General features: G+C 35.5%; 1 protein-coding gene across 5 annotated transcripts in view; it reads right to left on the reverse strand.

The window, feature by feature from the left end:
- The window catches only part of MNS1 (meiosis specific nuclear structural 1), an 83,917-nt gene that overhangs the window by 4,925 nt on the left and 57,325 nt on the right, over positions 1–21,667 (reverse strand). For 3 of the 5 annotated variants that reach the window (XM_027123096.1, XM_027123095.1, XM_027123093.1), the window contains 5 exons: positions 20,982–21,084; positions 18,059–18,288; positions 16,907–17,123; positions 16,698–16,805; positions 1,891–2,148 (listed from right to left, as the gene is read on the reverse strand). In XM_027123096.1, coding sequence (XP_026978897.1) covers positions 1,891–2,148; positions 16,698–16,805; positions 16,907–17,123; positions 18,059–18,288; positions 20,982–21,084 — 916 coding nt within the window. The remainder of the gene's footprint in view (positions 1–1,890; positions 2,149–16,697; positions 16,806–16,906; positions 17,124–18,058; positions 18,289–20,981; positions 21,085–21,667) is intronic. The other 2 variants (XM_027123097.1, XM_027123094.1) reach the window with 1 other exon arrangement.

Below are 21,667 nucleotides of genomic sequence, written 5' to 3' on the forward strand. Positions count from 1 at the left end.
CTTCCTCCATTCTACCTTATATGGTCCAAAATAATCATACAAGTCTCATCTATTCTTCCTTTAAAAATATTTAAACTCTACCCTTTCTCTCTCCTTCCACTGCTCTGTTAACCTATTCCAGGTCATCTCTTCACTCTTAAATTACTACTTTCTCCTCTTGTTAAACACCATATTATGATAACCAGTTTCTACTGTATCATGTCCAAACTCCTCTGCCTACTATTCAGGTTTCTCCATTTGATAATTCCATATGCTGCCAACTTGGAATAGCCTTCCTCTGTCTTCTTTTATTCATTTTGTATGTATTTCCAGATAAGTCCACATAGTTCTGTCGTAAAGGTATTGCACACTAGTAAATCCCACACTACCACATTCTACAAATGTTTACATTGTACATTTAAGAAATATATTCTTAATATAGTGCTATATATAGTTGAGTCTTTTGGGTATCTAGACCTTATTTTCTTTTGCTAGATTAGAAGCTACCAGAATGAGCTTTTATTTGTTTTGATTCCCTCACCAACACTCAGCAGAATGCCTAGCAGATCAGTATCTGTTGATTATAAGAATATCTTGAGATTTCTTTTTGTCTACCCATGCAGGAAAGATCAGCATTATGATATTAATTTAATAATCCCAGCTCTGCCACTTACTTGCTGTGAAACCTTGGGCAATACATATAATCTCTATGCCTCAGTTTCCACATCTTTAAAATGGGGGTAGTAATAGTACCTAATTCACAGGGTTGAAAGTTAAAAGTTATTACTTTGCTTGTAATGAGTATAGAATAGTGAATGACATATGAAAATGCTCAGTAAATGTTAGTTATTATTACTACCACTTCTATTACTACTTAAAAATATTTGCCATATGCCTAATCTGTACTTTTCATATTTAGAGTTCTTTATCTTTTCAAAACACTTACACATTTTCTTATTTGGTTCTTAAAGTATTATTTCAGTTTTACGGATGAAACACGAATACACAAATCAATGTGTCCAAAGTCACAAACCTAGTTTCCTCACCAATTCTTAAATCCACATTTCCAACTAAGAAATCTTCCCCTGGGCCTCAAAATCAATGTGGACAAAATGGAATTATATACTCCCTCAAAATCTGTTTTTCTTTGTACATACACTTTCTGTAGCACATCACCACTCACTGAAGATGGAAGTACATAATAGCATTATTTATTAGTAGTAGCCTAATTCTTCTTTCAACTCTCCAGAACTAATTGGTCACCAAGCCCCATCAACTCTACCTTCCTAACATCTCACAGATGGATCCCTTCTCTGTTCACATGGGTTTTCATCACCTATCACTGGGATAACTATAATAACTTCCTTACTGATCTTCCTGTCTCTGGTCTTACTCCCCTCACATCTGTCCTCAACACTGCTACCTGAGTCATCCTTCCAAGTGCAGATCTTATCATGTAGCTTTCTTAATTCTTCAGTGGGTCTCCCTGGATAAAGTCCACCATTAGAATAGCAGCCAGGGCATTCATGATCTGTCTCCTCTCTGCCATACCAAGATGTCCATGTCTGTATAATTATCATCACATGCACTTGATATATCTTTATAATCATTGTTTTTAAGGTATTTTTCTTAAACACCACCAAAAACTCATAGATGATATGGACTTAGTCATATTTATCTTTGTGTTCTCAACACCAACCAATGTCTAACACACAGAAAGCATCAATAAATATTTTCTAGATTCATTGATTAACAAGTGGTCAGAAAATTTATATATCATATGATTAGTAAATGGATATCTAACATCTGGCACATAAACGGTTCTCAGTTAAATGTTTAGTGGATAAATAAATTAGCTGGTTGTTATTCAATGATAATTACAAAAAAAAAACCCAAAATACTTTTCCTTACTTTTTCTGCAAGGAACTGGTTGCGACGCTCTTCAATAAGTTTTTCCACAGCCCTCTTGTGTTCTAGTTGCTTCATTCTTTGCTTCTGAGCATTCATTAATTCTATTCGATCATCCTCAGCAAATTTCGCCAGCATAGCTTTTCTAAAGATCTCCTCTTCCTCTTTTGCAGCCTGAAGTACTAGTTCCTTCAAGGCCATTTGTTCCATAAAATTTTGCTTCAACTCCTTTTGCTTTCTCGATTTCTCTTCTGCTTCTTCCTAAATCACAATACATATAAAAGTTAATTCAGTAACTATGTCTTTACAGCAGATTTATAAAGAGAGGGTAGGACAGAGTTTGATTAAGCTTAGTGTTACGATATGAAATAAAACTGAAAAATTAAGGCTTTTCAAGGTAACACTTGCCCCATCCTTTAAAAACTAATAGTTACACAAAGTACATGTTACCCTTGGATTGCCTCCTATTACTTATTTTAATTAATATATATTTACCACCTTGTTTCTGTAGTCAGAATTAACGCATTAACTTTGAAAATAGCTGATATAAAAAATTTTTGCATATCTCAGTTTATTAAATTTGTCATCTGTATAATTTGTACCAACTATGAATCATTCTAGAAACTTGTGTTCAAATCATTGATAAATATTTTTCAGAACAATAATCTAGCAATGACAATCAGAGTATTTCAGGGAAATTCAAATTTACTTGAAGCAGTTAAAGTCCTTTCCTACAAGGTTTAATTTCCCCAACATTTTATTATGAAAAATTTCAAAAAATACAAAGAATTTTACAGTCATCACCCATTTTTGCTGTATCATCTATCTATTCAATTAGGACCGATGTAAATTTTAAATCATTTGCTAATCTAACAAACTTTGTTCAATTCTAATACAAGCTCCAGGTAGGCCAGAATCTTCAAAGCATTCAAAATATCGCCTTAACAACACCCAGATGGCCAAGGTTCTTACCTACAGATAAAACAAACTACAAGGGATTTACTATAGGCCATCAGGTGGCATACAGAACTTCCAGGAAGGCCAGAGAACCAAGCTGCCCTCACACTGCTCAAGTCCTATTATGGTAACTCTGACTGCTATCTCATTTTGCTCACTTCCATCTTCACACCTTGAAGTGGGGGTGATGACTGTTGGAGGTAACATAGTTCATATAAAGAATTCTAGCTAAAAGAAGAGAAATATAGTTTTAACTTTATAGTCTTTATAATAAAGACAAATGAATTTATAACGGGGTAGGATGTGGTAGGAGTAGGAGTGGGTTTTAAGAGAGCCAATCTGCAGTATCAGTTACAGCAACTTTGTTCATTATATTGATCATTCAGCCTCTTTTTCTTCATTTATCCCTATCTAATCCTCTTTTCAAATCCTACCTCCATAGTCTTCTCTAATCACTCTAACTCAAACTTCTCTCTCTTTGTGAGCTCTTATACCATTTAATATTCCATCATTTAATTTTATTCCATATATACATGCCTCATCTCCTCACTAAAAATAAATTCACAGGTGGCATATCTTATATTCCTTTGGGATGCTGGGCACGTAGTGATTTTGTAATATATAGTTTGTGTTTATTTGCCATATATCTCATAGAAGTCAAAGGCTCACTGAAGGCAGAGATGCTGTGTCAGTTAGCTTTGAATTCCTCCAGAGCTTATCATAATACTTTGCACAGAGAAATTCAGTACATATTGAACTAAATGAACTGTTGACATGCCTGGCAACCATCTCCCATACAAATTTTAGTTTAATCCAATGGTGAAGACATCTGGCTAAAGAACAGGGAAGAGTTTGGCAAAACAACACACCATTTATTATGTTTTTTCAACCAGAAAAGTATTCATGTACTCTGATGTGTCTGGATCAGGATTATGTAGTTACATAATATGAACTGTATAATTTTCCATCCTTTTCTGTGTTCTAAAACCCATTATGTGGTTTGAGGAACAGCTGTTCACTGAAGGTTTGAAGTAATTTGCTGTAAAACTACTCTGAGGCTGGAAACTTTTTAGAGATATCTTAGTCTGGGTTCTCCTCTGAAAGCAGAGCCTTAAACAAGGACTTATATATAGATATTTTACTGGGGAGGGAATCTCAGTGGTGAGGGACAGAGTAAAACAAGGAAAGAAGAAAAGCCAACACAAGGGTACATCACTGAGCTGGTTACCGCCTCAGACAACTGAGGCTTAATCCTGCCAGGACCTTGTGAGGAATGCATGGAGCACCTTTTAGGACCTTCCCAAAGGCCGCCAGGCAGAGAAGAATTTATCCCTCAATTTCTGTCCACTGTTGGTTGAGGGATGCCCCAAAGGATGTTACCTCCCTGCCCCCACACACACCCCTGCGCTTTAAGAAGCCGTCAGCACAGAGTCCGTCTGAGCCCTCACAACTGTTCCCCAAAGCTGTCACTGAAATCAGAGGTGAGACTGAAGATGTGAGGCAGGGCACAAAAGTCTTGTGATAGAGGAAATATCCTTAATAATCTTATTTTGTCTAGTTTTCCTACATTTTTTGAAATCACTGTATTTTTAATGCAGAAAATTATGCCATTGAGATTTTCATTTTATTAGTAGATAATTGAACAACTTTTCAGTATTTTTCTAATCTACTCTCTTTATAGACCCTTTATTCCTTCAAATTTTGTTTTCACCTTTTTTCTTTTTTATTACGTTTTTCCAGAGTAAAATCTTTTTCCTCCCAATATTAAGCAACTGGATTAATAAATGCTAATGTGTTCTCCTGATTTTTGGTTTATTTCTACTTGTATCTTTATTATTTCCTTCCATATTCTTGCCTCATACTTGAATTTATATTGTTTTCTCAGTTACTGAGTTGGGTGCTTACACAGTTTTTTCTAATATTTCTCATTTAATAATTAATTGCCTGATAGATTTTGATAGGTCATAATCTTATCCTCTGAATTTTGTGCAAATATCCTCTTCAACCAATAATAATTGAAAAGAAAGTTTTTAGATTTTCAGTTAGTAGTTTAAAATATTTGTTATTAATTTCTAGTGATGTTTAAACACCCTTTCCCCTTGTATTATTCCAGTAAATTTTCTTTGGCGATCTAACAGCTTTTAAAGTTACGTACTTCAGTACAACGTTACATGGAAGATTAAATGTTCATTCTGTTATACCTCCCTTGGTGATTATACCTTTTATCTGTGGTATCTGGGATTCATTTGATGTTCCACTTATCTAGTGATAACCCTGCCTACCTGCTTCCCATTTGGTCATATATGCCTGTTATGCCTTCCTCCATCATTATATTCTTAATGCTTTTGGGGTTATTTGACATTAGGTATCTATAAGTGGATTACATTAAGATACTTTTTTTAAAAAACTGGACACATTTTATATTCTTACATGCAGTTAATTAAGGATTTACATGAAATAAGTATTGATATTTTACATGGTATCTATTTCCTCCTCATTAATGAAACAGTATCTAAAATAATGTTCCATTTTTATATAGCTGATAATATTACAAATAATAGTACTAATAGCTATAATATATTGTGTACTTGGCTATTCATATATCTAGTTTTACAAACTGTTCAAACTTTTGGGAATTCCCTGGTGGTCCAGTGGATGGGACTCCACACTGTCACTGCTTAGGGCATGGGTTCAGTCCCTGGTCAAGGAACTAAGATCCTGCAAGCCATGCAGTGTGGCCAGAACAAACAAACAAAGTGTTCAAACTTTTGGCTCATTTAAAAAAACTGGGGGGCTTCCCTGGTGGTGCAGTGGTTGGGAATCCACCTGCCGATGCAGGGGACATGGGTTCGAGCTCTGGTCCAGGAAGATCCCATATGCCGCAGAGCAGCTGAGCCCGTGCACCACAACTGCTGAGCCTGCGCTCTGGAGCTCGTGAGCCACAACTACTGAAGCCCATGCACCTGGAGCCTGTGCTCTGCAACAAGAGAAGCCACCGCAGTGAGAGGCCCACACACTGCAGTGAAGAGTGGCCCCTGCTCGCCGCAACTAGAAAGAAAGCCCGCGCACAGCAACAAAGACCCAATGCAGCCAAAAATAAATTAATTTTTTTTAAATGGGTTTTTTATATTTTTTATCAAGTTATGAGTGTTCTTTATATATTCTGGATAAAGGTTATTTGTAAGATATACATATAGGGAATATTTTCTCCCAAACTGTGGCTTGCATTTTCATTTTCCTAACAATGTTAAGAAATTATTAATTTTTAAAAAAAATTTATTTATTTTTTGGCTGCGTTTGGTCTTCATTGCTGCACGTGGGCTTTCTCTAGTTGCGGCAAGCGGGGCTACTCTTCTTAGTGGTGTGCATGCTTCTCATTGCGGTGGCTTCTCTTGTTGCAGAGCATGGGCTCTAGGCATGCAGGCTTCAGTAGTCGTGGCTCACGGGCTGTAGGCACGCAGGCTCAGTAGTTGTGGCACACGGGCTTAGCTGCTCCATGGCATGTGGGATCTTCCCGGACCAGGGATCGAGCCTGTGTCCCCTGCCTTGGCAGGCGGATTCTTAACCACTGCACCACCAGGGAAGTCCGGAAATTATTAATTTCAATGTAGCCAGTTTATAAATTTTTTTTATGCCTCATGACTTTTTTATCCTTCTAAAAAATTTTTGCCATTCTCAAGTTTATAACAACCTTCTCTTATGTCTTCGTCTAGAAATTTTTTAGTTTCAGTTTTTTTGTGTTATAGCATGATAGAATATAACAAGTGTTGGCAAGGATGTGCAGAAATTGGAACCCTCCTGCACTGGTAGTAGTAATGTACAATGGTGCAGCCTTTGTGGAAAAACAGTTGGGCACTTCCTCAAAAAAGTAAACACAGAATTACCATATGACTCAGCAATACCACTGCTAGGTATTTACCCAAAAGAATTTGAAAAAGATATTCAAACAAAAACTTGTACACAAATGTTCATAGCAGTAACATTCACGACAGTCAAAAGAAAAGGTGTAAACAAACCAAATATCCATAAACTGTTGAATAGATAACAAAATGTTACATATCCATGCAATGGACTATTACTCAGCCAAAAAAAGGAATGAAATACTGCTACCTGCTACAAAATGGATAAACCTCCAAAATATTATTCTAAGGGGAAAAAAATTCCCAACACAAAAGATCACGTATTGTATGATCCCACTTATATGATATACCCAGAATAGCCAAATTCATAAAGACAGAAAGCAGATTAGTAGTTGCCAGGGTCTAGGAGAGCACAGAAAGGGCAGTGACTGCTTAATGCAGGTATCCTTTTGGGGTAATGAAAATGTTTTGGAACTGGACAGAGATAATGGTTGCACAATATTGTGAATGTACTAAATGCTGCTTTAAAATAGTTAAAGTAGTCAATTTTATGTTACATGAATTTTACCTTAATTTAAAAAAAACACTTTAAGGAGAAACACACAAATCCACAAATATATGGTTAGAGTCATCAGCAATCCTCTCTCCACAACTGATATAACAACTAAATAGAAAATCAGCAAGGATATAGAAGAACTCAACAAAACTATCAATCAGTAGGATCTAATTGACATTTATAGAACATTTCACCCAAAATAGCAGAATACATATTCTTTTTAAATGTTCACAGAATTTAAAGCAAATAAAATCATATTGAGTGTGTTCTCTGATCACAACGGAATCAAACTAGAAATCAATAATTTAAAAAAAACACAAAAATTTCTGGACATTTGGGCACTAAGTAACACACTTTTAAGTAATCCAATGGTTAAAGAGGAAGTCTCAAGAAAATAAATACATCAGAGTTAATGCAAATGAAAACAAGACATCAAAACTTGTAAGATGAAACTGAAACAGTTTTGAGAGAAATTTATAGCACCAAATGCATACATTTTGTAAAATGCATTTATAGCATTAAGGGCATGCATGTAGGAAATGTCTCAAATCAATAATCTAAGCTAAAAACAAAACAAACAAAAAACTACATCTTAACCAACAAGGACCTACTGTATAGCACAGGGAACTATTCTCAATATCCTGTAATAACCTATAAGGAAAAAGAGTCTGAAAAAGAATTTTAAAATTAATAATAATCTAAGCTACTACACCTCAGGAACCCATAAAAAGGAAGCAGAAGGAAGTAAATGAAGAGCAGAAATCAGTGGAATTGAAAATAGAAAACCAATAGACAATATCAATTAGGCAAAAGGCTGGCTCTCTTTAAAATATCAATGAAATTGAAACCATGAATCTCCTAGAAGGAAACACAGGGGGGTAAGTTCCTCTATATCAGTCTTGGCAATATTTTTTTTGTTATTTGACACCAAAAGCAAAATAGACAAGTGGGATTACATCAAACTAAAAAGCTTCTGCACAGCAAAGAAAATCATCAACAAAATGAAAAGGCAACCTATGGAATGGGAGACAACATTTGCAAATCCTGTATCTGATAGGAGTTAATGTCCAAAATACATAAAGATGACATAAAATTTAACAGAAAAGAACAGAAAAACCCAATTAAAAAATGGGCAGAGTATCTGAACAGATTTTTTTTCCAAAGAAGATATACAAATAGCCAACAGGTACATGAAAAGGTACTCAACATCACTAAACATCAGGGAAATGCAAATCAAGATCACAATGAGATACCTGTTAGAATGGCTATCATCAAAAAAAACCTGAGAGATAATAAGAGTTGGGTGCATATGTGGTAAAAAGGGAACCCTTATCACTGTGGGTGGAAATGTAAATTGGTAGCCAGTATAGAGGTTCCACAAAACATTAAAGATAGAACTATCATGTGATCCAGCAATCCCACTTCCAGGTATATATCCAAAGGAAATGAAAACAGGATCTTAACAAGGTATATGCACTCCCATGTTCATTGCAGTATTACTCACAATAGCAAAAATATGGAAACAACCTAATTGTCCATCAACATATGAATGGATAAAAAAATGTGGTACATCTATATAAAATGGAATATTATTCAGCCATAAAAAAGAATGAAATCCTGCTATTTTTGACAACATGGATGGGCCCTGAGGGCTTTATGCTAAGTGAAATGAGCTGGACAAAGAAAGACAAATATTGCATGGTAACACTTATGTGTGGAATCAAAAAAGAAAAAAAAATGTCAAACTCATTGAAAGAGAAAGTTGAAAAGTGGTTGCCAGAAGCTGGCAGGCGGGGGAAATAGGAAGAGATTGGTAAAACGGTACAAATTTCTGGATCTAAAACAAATAAGGTCTGAGGATCTAGTGTAAAACATGGTGACTATAGTTGATAACACTTTCTTGTATAAATGAAATTTCCAAAGAGAGTAGAACTTAAAATATTCTCACACATAAAAAAACAAATCTGTTAAGTGACAGATGTGTAATTAACTAGATGGGGGAATCTTTTTACAATGTAAATGTTTATCAAATCACCACAGTGTACACTTTAAATATCTTACAATTTTATGTGGCAATTATACCTCAAGAAAGCTGAAATTTAAAGAAAAATCAGATAAAATTAAATCCTAATGAAAGAGTGACCAAAAAAAGGAAGAAACAAACTATCAATACCAGAAATGAAACACTAGAGACTCTGCAGACATTAAAAGGATAATAGTACAAACTATTCTACACACCTAAGTTTGACAATTTAGACAAAATGGATCACTTCTTTGAAAAACACAAGTCACCAAAACTCACCAAATATGAAATAAGATAATTTGAATAACTCTATTCAGTAACTAATAAGAATATTGAGGGGATGAGACAAGATGGTGGGGTAGTAGGACTTGAGCTCACCTCCTCTCATGAAAATACCAAAATTACAACTAACTGCTGAACAACCATCGACAAAAAAGACTGGAACCTACCATACAAGATGTTCTACATCCAAAGACAAAGAAGAAGCCACAACTAGACGGTACGAAGAGTGCTTTCATGATATAATCAAATCCCATACCTGCGAGGTGGGTGACATGCAAACTGGAAAATAATTATATCGCAGAGGTTCTCCCACAGGAGTGAGAGTTCTAAGCCCCACGTCAGGCTCCCCAGCCTGAGGGTCTGGCGTTGGGAGGAGGGACAAGTGTACACGGAACATTCTCCAGGATAGATCACAAGCTAAGCCACAAAGGAAGCCTCAGTCAATTTAAGTAAATTGAAATCATATCAAGCATCTTTTCTGACCACAGTGCTATAAGATTAGAAATCAACTACAAGGACTTCCCTGGTGGCACAATGGTTAAGAATCCACCTGACAATGCAGGGGACACGGGTTAGAGCCCTGGTCTGGGAAGATCCCACATGCCATGGAGCAATTAAGCCCGTGTGCCACAAATACTGAGCCTGCATGCCACAACTACTGAAGCCCGCACGCCTAGAGCCCATGCTCCACAACAAAGAGAAGCCACCACAATGAGAAGCCTGTGTACCACATCGAATAGTAACCCGTGCTTGCCACAACTACAGAAAGCCCGTGCTTAGCAACGAAGACCCAATGCAGCCAAAAATAAATTTTAAAATTTATAAATTAAAAAAAATCAACTACAAGAAAAAAACTGTAAAAAACACAAACATATGGAGGCTAAACTATGTATTACTGAACAACTGATGGATCACTGAAGAAATCAAAGAGTAAATCAAAACATACCTAGAAACAAATGAAACCTCAATGATCCAAAACCTATGGGATGCAGCAAAAGCAGTTCTAAGAGGGAAGTTTATAGCAATACAATCTTAACTCAGGAAACAAGAAAAATCCCAAATAAACCACTTACCATTACACCTAAAGCAACTAGAGAAAGAAAAACAGACAACACCCAAAGTTAGTAGAAGGAAAGAAATCATAAACATCAGAACAGAAATAAATGAAACAGGGATGAAGGAAACAATAGAAAAGGTCAATGAAACTAAAAGCTGGTTCTTTGAAAAGATAAACGAAATTGATAAACCTTTAGCCAGACTCATCAAGAAAAAAAGGGAGAGGGCTCAAATCAATAAAATTAGAAATGGAAACGGAAAAGTTACAATGGACACCACAGAAATACAAAGGATCATAAGAGACTACTACAAGCAACTATACACCAATAAAATGGATAACCTAGAAAAAACGGACAAATTCTTAGAAAGGTACAACTTTCCAAGACTGAACCAGGAAGAAATAGAAAATATTGAGTTGGCCAAAAAGTTCGTTCAGGTTTTCCTGTAACATTTCATGGAAAAACCCAAACGAACCTTTTGGCCAACCCAATACGAACAGACCTATCACAAGTACTGAAATTGAAACTGTGATTAAAAATCTTCCAACAAAAAAAAGCCCAGGACCAGAACTCTAGCAAACACAGCTGAATTCCAGCAAACATTTAGAAAAGAGATAACACCTATCCTTCTGAAACTCTTCCAAAAATTGCAGAGGAAGGAAACACTCCCAAACTCATTCTATGAGGCCACCATCACCCTGATACCAAAACCAGACAAAGATACCACAAAAAAGAAAATTACAGTCCAATATCTCTGATGAACACAGACGCAAATATCCTCAACAGAATACTAGCAAGCTAAATCCAACAATACATTAAAAGGATCATACACCATGATCCAGTGGGATTTATCCCAGAGATGCAAGGATTTTCCGATATCTGCAAGCAAATCAATCAGTGTGATACACCACATTAACAAATTGAAGAATAAAAACCATATGCCCATCTCAATAGTTGCAGAAAAAGCTTTTGAAAATATTCAACACCCTTTCATGATAAAAACTCTTCAGAAAGTGGGAATAGAGGGAACATACCTCCACATAATAAAGGCCATATATGACAAACCCACAGCAAACATCCTTCTCAACGGTGAAAAGCTGAAAGCATTTTCTCTAAGATCAGGAACAAGACAAGGATGTACACTCTCATCACTATAATTCAACATATTTTTGGAAGTCCTAACATGCAATCAGAGAAGAAAAAGAAACAGAAGGAATCCAAATTGGAAAAGATGAAGTAAAACTGTCACTGTTTGCAGATGACATGCTACTATACATAGAAAATCCTAAAGATGCTACCAGAAAACTACTAGAGCTCAACAATGAATTCGGTAAAGTTGCAGGATACAAGGTTAATACACAGAAATCTCTTACATTTCTACACAATAACAATGAAAGATCAGATAGAGAAACTAAGAAAACTATTCCATTTACCATTGCATCAAAAAGAATAAATTACCTGAGAATAAACCCACCTAAGGAGGCAAAAGACCCTTACTCTGAAGAGTATAAAGTACTGATAAAAGAAATCAAAGATGACACAAACAGATAGACAGATATACCATGCTCTTGGATTGGAAGAATCGATATTGTTAAAATGATTATACTACAAAAGGCAACCTACAGATTCAATGCAATCCCTGTCAAATTACCAATGGCATTTTTCATAGAACAAAAAATTTCACAATTCGTATAGAAACACAAAAGACCCCAAATAGCCAAAGCAATCCTGAGAAAGAAAAACAGAGCTGGAGGAATCATGCTCCCTGACTTCAGATTATACTATAAAGCCTCAGTCATGAACACAGTATGGTAGGGCTTCCCTGGTGGCGCACTGGTTAAGAATCTGCCTGCCAATGCAGGGGACACAGATTCGAGCCCTGGTCTGGGAAGATCCCACATGCCGTGAGCAACTAAGCCCATGCGCCACAACTGCTAGCCTGCGCTCTAGAGCCCGTGTGCCACAACTACTGAGCCCACGTGACACAACTACTGAAGCCCACGTGCCTAGAGCCCATGCTCCACAACTGGAGAAGCCACCGCAGTGAGAAGCCCGCTCACCACAACAAAGAGTAGCCCCTGCTTGCCGCAACTAGAGAAAGCTCACGTGCAGCAATGAAGACCTAATGCAGCCAAAAAAACCAAACAAACAAAAAACAGTATGGTACTTGCACAAAAACAGAAATATAGATCAATGGAATAGGATAGAAAGCCCAGAAATAAACCCATGCACCTATGGTCAATTAATCTATGACAAAGGAGGCAAGAATATACAATGGAGAAAAGACAGTCTCTTCAATAAGTGGTGGTGGGAAAACTGGACAGCTACAAGTAAAAGAATGAAATTAGAACATTCTCTAATACCATACACAAAAATAAACTCAAAATGGATTAAAGACCTAAATGTAAGACCAGATACTAGAAAACTCTTAAAAGGAAAACATAGGCAGAACACTCTTTGACATAAATTGTAGCAATATCTTTTTTGATCCACCTCTAAGAGTAATGGAAATAAAAACAAAAATAAACAAATGAGACCTAATGAAACTTAAAAGCTTTTGAACAGCAAAGGAAGCCATAAACAAAATGAAAAGACAACCCACAGAATGGGAGAAAATATTTGGAAATAATGCAACTGACAAGGGCTTACTCTCTAAAGTATACAAACAGCTCATACAGTTCAATATCAAAAAAACAAACAACCCAATCAAAAAATGGGCAGAAGATCTAAAGAGACATTTCTCCAAAGAAGACATACAGATGGCCAAAAAGCACACAAAAACATGCTCAACATCACTAAAACTACAATGAGATATCACACCACATTGGTCAGAAGGGCCATCATCAAAAAGTCTACAACAATAAATGCCAGAGTGGGTGTGGAAAAAAGGGAACCCTCCTACACTGTTGGTGGGAATGTAAATTGGTACAACCACTACGGAGAATGGTATGGAGGTTCTCTAAAAAACGAAAAATAGAGCTACCATTTGACTCAGCAATCCCACTCCTGGGCATATATCCAGAGAAAATCATAATTCGAAAAGATACATGCAGCCCAGAGTTCACTGCAGCACTATTTACAGTAGCCAAAACATGGAAGCAACCTAAATGTCCATCAACAGAGGAATGGATAAAGAAGATGTGGTACGTATATACAATGGAATATTACTCAGCCATAAAAAAGAATGAAATAATGCCATTTCCAGCAACATGGATGGACCTAGATATTATCATACTAAATGAAGTCAGAGAGAGAAAGATAAATATCATATGATATCACTTATATGTGGAATCTAAAAAACAATAGAAATGAACTTACTTACAAAACAGAGACTCACAGCCTTCGAAAACAAATCTATGGTTACCAAAGGGGAAAGGTGGGGGGGAGTGATAAATTAGGCGTTTGGGATTAACATACACACACCACTATATATAAAATAGATAATCAACAAGGACCTACTGTATAGCACAGGGAACTCTCAATATTCTATAATAACCTATATGGTAAAAGAATCAGGAAAAGAATGGATATATGTATAACTGAATCACTTTGCTGTACACCTAAAAGTAACACAATATTATAAATCAACTATACTCCAATATAAAATAAAAACTTTAAAATAAATAAATATACAATAAAATATTGAATTAATATTTTAAAACTCTCAAAAAATAAAACTCCTAGCCTAGATAGTTTCACTGGAAAATTCTACCAAATGTTTAAAGAATTAACACCAATTCTAAACAATCTCTTCTAGAAAATAGAAGGAAATACTTCTCCATTCATTTTATGAAGACAGTATTACCCTGACACCAGTATAAAAAATGAAAACTAAAAACCAATATTCCTCATGAATATGGATGCAAAAATCCTTAACACATTATTAGGAAACTAAAATCCAGTCATATAGTATAAGAAGTATACACCATGACCAAGTGAGATTTATTCCAGTGATGCAAGGTTGTTCAGTAACCCCCCAAAATCAATCAATGCAATCAACCAGGCTAAAGAAGAAAAAGTACATGGTCATATCAATAGATGTAGAAAAAGCATTTGAAAAAATTCAACACCCTTCATGACAAAAATCTTCAGAAAAACAATGATAGGAGAAAAAGTCCTCAACTTTATAAAGAGCATCTACAAAAAAAAACAATTAACAGAATGCTTTTCCCCTGATAGATAACAAAGAAAGGTGATGTCTACTCTCATCACTTTTATTCAACATAGTGCTAGCCAGTGCTGAGTTTTAGCCAGTACAATAAGGCAAAAAAAGTAAATAAAAGGTATATAGATAAGAAAGCAAGAAATAAAACTGTCCCTGTTTGCAGAGGACATGACTATGTATGGAAAAACAAACAAACCAACTCCTACAGCTACTAAGTGAATTCAGCAAGGTCATGAGACGCAAGATAAACATTAAAAAAGTCAATTCACTAGCAATGAGTATGTGGACAATGATACTAAAACTTAAATTCCATTTACAATCACTCAAAAAACTGAAATACTTAGATGTAAATCTAACAAAACATGTACAGGATTTGTAAGCTGAAAACTATAAAACATTGATGAAAAAATTCAAAGATCATCTAAATAGACTTGACTCTTGAACAACACAGGGGTTAATCCACAAAATTTAGTCAGCTCTTTATATCCACAGTTGCTCTATATCTGTGGAATCAACCAACCATGGACTGTGTAAATAGTAGTATTTACTACTGAAAAATATCTGAAGATAAGTGGACTCACACAATTCAAACCCGTGTTGTTCAAGGGGCAACTGTAAGTGGAGAGTCATTCTGTGTTCATGGACTGGAAGACTCAATATAATGAATATGTCAATTTTCCCCAAATTGATATTCAGACTTAATATAATTCCTATCAAATTCCCCAATGACTATTTGTAGATACAGACAAGATTATCCTGCATGTCCGGAGCCTGTGCTCTGCAACGGGAGAGGCCACAACAGTGAGAGGCCCGCGTACCGCAAAAACAACAACAAAAAAAAAAACTGTGGTACTGCTGAAGGGATAGACACATAGATCAACAGACAAAATAGAGATCCCAGGAATATACACACAAATATGCTCAACTGTGTTTTAAACAAAGGTACAAAAGCAACTCAATGTAAGAGAGAAAACCTTTTCAACAAATAGTGTGGAACAACCGGACACAGAGAAGCAAAAATGAAACCTAACTCTCATACCTTATAAACAAAAATTAACTAAAAATGAAACCTTTTAGGGAAAAAAAGGAGAAATTCTTCAGGATGTAGGCAAAGACTTCCTAGAATTGATACCAAGGTATGATCCATAAAAACAGAAACTGATAAATTGGACTTCACAGAAATTGAAAACATTTACTTGGAAAACGACTTTGTTAAGAGGATGAAAAGACAAGCTATAGACTGAGTGAAAATATTTGTAAAACACACACCTGACAAAGGACTAGTACCTAGAATACATAAAGAACTCTTAAAATTCTACAATAAGTGAACAAAAAACACCCATTTAGAAAACTGACAAATCTTGATTTGTTGATATTATTGTTCAACACTATATTCCATGGTTTTCTGACTACTTATTTTATATAGTAATGAGAAGTATTGAAACATTCAAATATAAATAATTATGGATTTATTTCTCCTTTCAGTTTTTCCAGTTTTGCTGCATGTATTTTGAAGTTTTACTTAGGTTCACACACCTTTAGGGCTATTACATCCTCTACATGAATTTAGCTTATTCATCATGATTTCTACTCTAACATGCTCTTGGTTGGTGTTGGTATGGTATATCTTTCTCCATCCTTTTGCTTTTAAACCATATGTGTCTTCATATTTAAATTATGTTCCTTTGTAGATAATAGAGTTGCATCATGCTTCTGATGCACTTTGTGAACTGCTGCCTGGGTCTAGCATTTTTACCCATCCTAAAAATCTCTTTTAACTGTAGTGTTTATACTATTTACATATAAGGTAATTATCAATATGGTTAGGTTTAAATCTATTATCTTTCTACTGCTTCATCTCAAAATGATACTCTTCTCTATGTTAATCATTCCTTCAATTTCCAAAACTTACTTTTAGTTTCTTCCTATGTATTTCTGCTTGTTCTTCCTGGTATAATTCCTGTTGCACTTGTTCTAAATCTTCACGTTGTCGCAGCATTTCTTCCAATCTCTGAGTCAGCTATTAAATTTTAAAAAAACACACAAACATGTAAAGGAATCAAATTCTATGACAAATATTTCAGAATTTCTCCAGTGTTAAAGAAATGGTTATTTTAATACCATATTCTGAAGCTGTAGCCTTTTTTCTTCACCTTCTTGAACTTTTGCCAACCGATCTTCTTCTCTTTGTTGCTGCATCTTGGCAAACTCTATGATTTTTCTGTTTTCTTCTTCCATTTCCTCATGTTTCTTTTTTCTCCAGAGAGCCTGCTCTTTCTTAAAGTCTTCTATATACCTTCGAATTGTATTCATTTTTTCTAACTTTTGTTGTCTTTCCCTAAAAAGCAATAGTGAATGCAGTTGTATAGTAACAGAAATAATAATAAAATATCAAAAAATGTAAGTATCATTTCCTTCAGTTGATAATGATGTGGAGAAAAATGGCTTCCCTATTTACAATTTTTTCATTCTTTCATGCAACAAACATTTTGAGTGTTTACTATGTGCCACTAAATATAATAACAGATATGAATTTTCTCTGAGTCAACTACTACTATGCCTCTTCTCTAACCTATTATGATGTTTTATGCATCTCACTTCAGAAAGGCCACCACCTGTTTATATATGTTTCACAGCACTCTACACTTTAGCTGTCTACCAGGGAAACTGAACAGAAAACAAATTCTCTTGATATGGGCTTACTTAAGAAAATCAAAGTTTAGCCATTGTCAATAAGTATTTCTTAACTATCAGACAATTAATTATCATGCTAACAAAGATAAGTAAGACTTGGGGGCTTCCCTGGTGGTACAGTGGTTGGGAGTCCGCCTGCCAATGTGGGGGACACGTGTTCGAGCCCTGGTCCAGGAAGATCGCACATGTCGCGGAGCAACTAGACCCATGTGCCACAACTACTGAGCCTGCGCTCTAGAGCCCGCTAGCCACAACTACTAAAGCCCGCACACCTAGAGCCTGTGCTCCGCCACAAGAGAAGCCACTGCAATGAGAATCCTGCGCACCACAACAAAGAGTAGCCCCGGCTCGCCGCAACTAGAGGAAGCTGGCACACAGCAACAAAGACCCGACGCAGCCATGAAGAAAGAAAGAAAGAAATTTATAAAAAAAGAGAAGACTTGGTCTCAGTTTATGTGATAACATTTACTGGGACTTACCATGTACTGGGCACTGTTTAGGTGATTTCCTCTTCATGACAAGCCTGAGATAAATCTAATGTAAATGTTTAGGCATGTAAGAAAGTTGGGATAAACTTACAATTGATCTTCTTCATAGATTTTCCTAACAATTTCATCAATCATGAGTTTCTCTTTCAGCAGTTGCTCATAAGCTTCCTGCTTCTTCTTTCCTTGTTCTTCAAGTTGTTTCTCTAAGTCACGATTGTACTGTGCTTTTACTTTGTTTCGTTTTTCCTCCACAGCATTCTCTTCCTTTATTAATCTCTCGTGTTCTTCCATCATAGTTTTGGCAATTTCAGCATCACGTTTCTGTTATTAAAACAAAATTCATCTTTCCACTTTCAAATCTGAGCACAGTAGGATAGAATACTTTTAGCAGATGTAATTGAATACTATAAAGCCTGTTATATAAAATATTATGTAACTGTGTAGGTAAAAAGCAAAGGTAAGTCACTGTCACCTGAAGGGTTTGAATGATGAGTCAAACCCTAAAGAGGCTTTCCTATTCCTTCAAGTAGCTCTCTCAGGGCAATAAGGAGAATAAACTCCACATTTGAAAAACAGTAAGTAAAATTAGAAGTGCTTTGTTAACAACTATGTTAACTGCCAGAGCAGTAGTCATCTTTTTCATCTATTTAAAAGTTGATGTAGGCAATTTTCACAAATTTTAGCTCCACTGGGTATTGGCTGCTATTTAGAGTAAGGACAGTACTATCTTTTTTATACAGGTCTGCTATTAAATAGCTCTGAGCAGCTCTTAAGTTTCTCTCAGCCTAAATTTTCTTTCCTGCTACTGGCCTTTGAAGTCTCCTCTTTCTCATTTATTAAAGGCCCCTGGTAATCACTTTAATTTAATAAAAGGGTCACATATGTCACTGTGCCTGTTTTCTTAGGTTTTCATTCACTCATTCAAGACAATTCCTTCTGAGTTAGACACAACCCTGCTTCTTGAATGGGTTAACCTCCTTACTTGTTTTGAGCATTTTGAAATCATTTAACAAAATGTTTTAAAGTAAATATATTAGGGCACTTTAAAAAAATCATCCTTGGGCTTCCCTGGTGGTGCAGTGGTTGAAAGTCTGCCTGCCGATGCAGGGGACACGTGTTCGTGCCCCAGTCCGGGAAGCTCCCACATGCCGCGGAGTGGCTGGGCCCGTGAGCCATGGCTGCTGAGCCTGCGCGTCCAGAGCCTGTGCTCCACAACGGGAGAGGCCACAACAGTGAGAGGCCCGTGTACCTCAAAAAAAAAAAAAAAAAAAAAAAGTCATCCTTTACCATTGGGATCACATCCCAAATGCTAGAATGGCTAGCAGCATCAAACATAAAAGAAGAAACAGATTAAAATATGAATGCTAATGCCATTCCTGATCTAATTGATGCCTTTAACATATACACTGTTAATATGACTTGACCAAAATTCTTTCTTTCCTTCTCTTTTCTTAGCACATGTTGTACTAGGCTCTATAGAAAAAATATGACAAGACAAAAACATGTATGTACAAATTATCACACACTTATAGAAGTACAATGTTCTCATTTCACAGATAAGAAAATTAAGGCTGAGAGAGTGAGCCAAAACTAGCACCTAAATATCCTGACACCTAGTCAAGTCCTAGGAGTATTTGACTTTAATTTTTGTGGATCAATTTTATTTAGAAAATAACAGCAATTCTTTCAACAGCCAGAATAAATATCTACAACTGCCTCGAATAATCTCAATTATCAAAATAATTAAACTGCAATCTACTGGTCAAATAGTACATTGTTTATGTTCTACTTTATTTTTTAAAGGGTAGAGTATGGCTCATGAAGTGAAGTCTCCTTACCCTTTCCTACCACCTGTCACACCAAAGGTTATCATGTTAACAGCATGCTGTACAACCCACCAGACTTCTTCTATACTAACACACATGCACACACACATTTCACTATGGCCAGCATCTGTTCTTATTTGAAGCCTGTATAACACTGCACTGGTCAAGTATTTTGATATCACCCCTCTAATTCTATGTGTGTGTGAACATGTGTGTTGATATACAGAACACATATGTGTGTGTATATACATGCACACACAGATGCTGATATACACATACATACATGTACAAGTTTTAAAAAATGTACTGTGAAATGTATTATTCTCCAAATTTTTTTGCAACTTGCTTTTTTTCCTTTTAACATATAATATATTCTGGCCAACTTTAAAAGCCAAACTATTTCCCTTTACCTCTTTCTCTTTAATAGCCGTATAACATCTTTGAAAGGGATCTAGGAGAGGGGGAACTCTGCTATCAAAATGCTCTACAAAGTAATAGAGAAATGAGAGAAGGGAACTTAAAAGACTGTGTAACATTGCAATCAGACCTTTTCATCTATGTCTAGCCTTTATGAGTGACAACGAGAGCTCAAGTGATGACGTACACCCTGCTTTTAAGTGTTAATAAACCCTATTTTATATTATACTGTGCAACACTACTGCTGCATGTGTCTGAAACTCCTTTGCCCAAGAGTAACTATTACCAGTAATGCACAGTAGGTCAGGAGTAAGAAAAGAGGATAAAAATAGAGGAAAACATGAGAAGAAAAGATTGATATTTATGAAACAGAAAAGTTTCCTGCTTACAGTTTATTTTTTAAAACATTTTAAAAATTAAAAATTTAGTAACATTCTAAAATACACTGATTATGCTAACAACTTGTATTGGTTTGTCAGAGAATAATCAGTTAGAGACCATCAAGAATGCTGGGAGTTACTGAATATAGCTGTTCATTCTAAGCGTCAACCTAATTCCTTGTGTCTCTGAAAGGTTCTACTATTAAATTACACAAAGCTCAATATCCATAATTTCTTACACCTTAAGGATCTGCAAAGTATAAAAGTATTTGAGAAATCTAACAGTGTAAATTCTGTATAGAATGTAACAATTTTCCAAAAATTGGTCTATTTTTGGTTATCTAAATGAAGCTAAAAATATGGAAAACATAATGACCAGAAACATGATTACCATTTGCTCATATTTGATGGCATCCTTTTCAGCAATCTGAGCTGCTCTTTCTTTACTCATGTAAGCTGCTTTTAATTTCTTCTCCAATTCTCTGAGCTCAATACTGTTTTAAAAAAGACAGAAATTTAAATTCGAGGACCATGTATCTCTTACCATTTTAAAAATAATATGTATCTGCAATTTAAATGAATTTTTTCTAAATGCATAAAAGATATTTACATTATTTTTAAAATATTTTGAAAAAATACCCCTTTCTCCATTCATCCCAAGAAAAATCAGAATGCATGTGAAAAGAGACATTGTAATTAATTTTTCTAGACAAAACAACCCTTTTATTTTCAATAATCATCACTAAAAATCTTTCTGCCAGTGCCTGGCTCAGAAAAGGTGCTATATCAATATAGGTTAAAATTTCTGTCCAGTTACCAGTACTATTAGGCTAAAAGAATAACTATAGTGGAGAGGTTTAAACCTATACAAGTTACTTAAATTTTGTACCTTGGTTTTGCTATCTGTAAAAGGTGTAGTTTTGGCAATTAAATAAGTTAATGTGTATAACAGCAGACACTCTACTACATATGGTAACTATTTTTTGATGATGATGAAGAGGGAGTAACATGGGCAAGTTTAGGTCACTTCTCTGGGCTTGTTTACTTATCTGTTAAAAAAAAATGGGGATTGGCATC

The sequence above is a fragment of the Aethalodelphis obliquidens genome, unplaced genomic scaffold (genome assembly GCF_003676395.1).
Source record: "Aethalodelphis obliquidens isolate GAN/ISIS:26980383/991018 unplaced genomic scaffold, ASM367639v1 scaffold26, whole genome shotgun sequence".
Taxonomy (NCBI): Eukaryota; Metazoa; Chordata; class Mammalia; order Artiodactyla; family Delphinidae; genus Aethalodelphis; species Aethalodelphis obliquidens.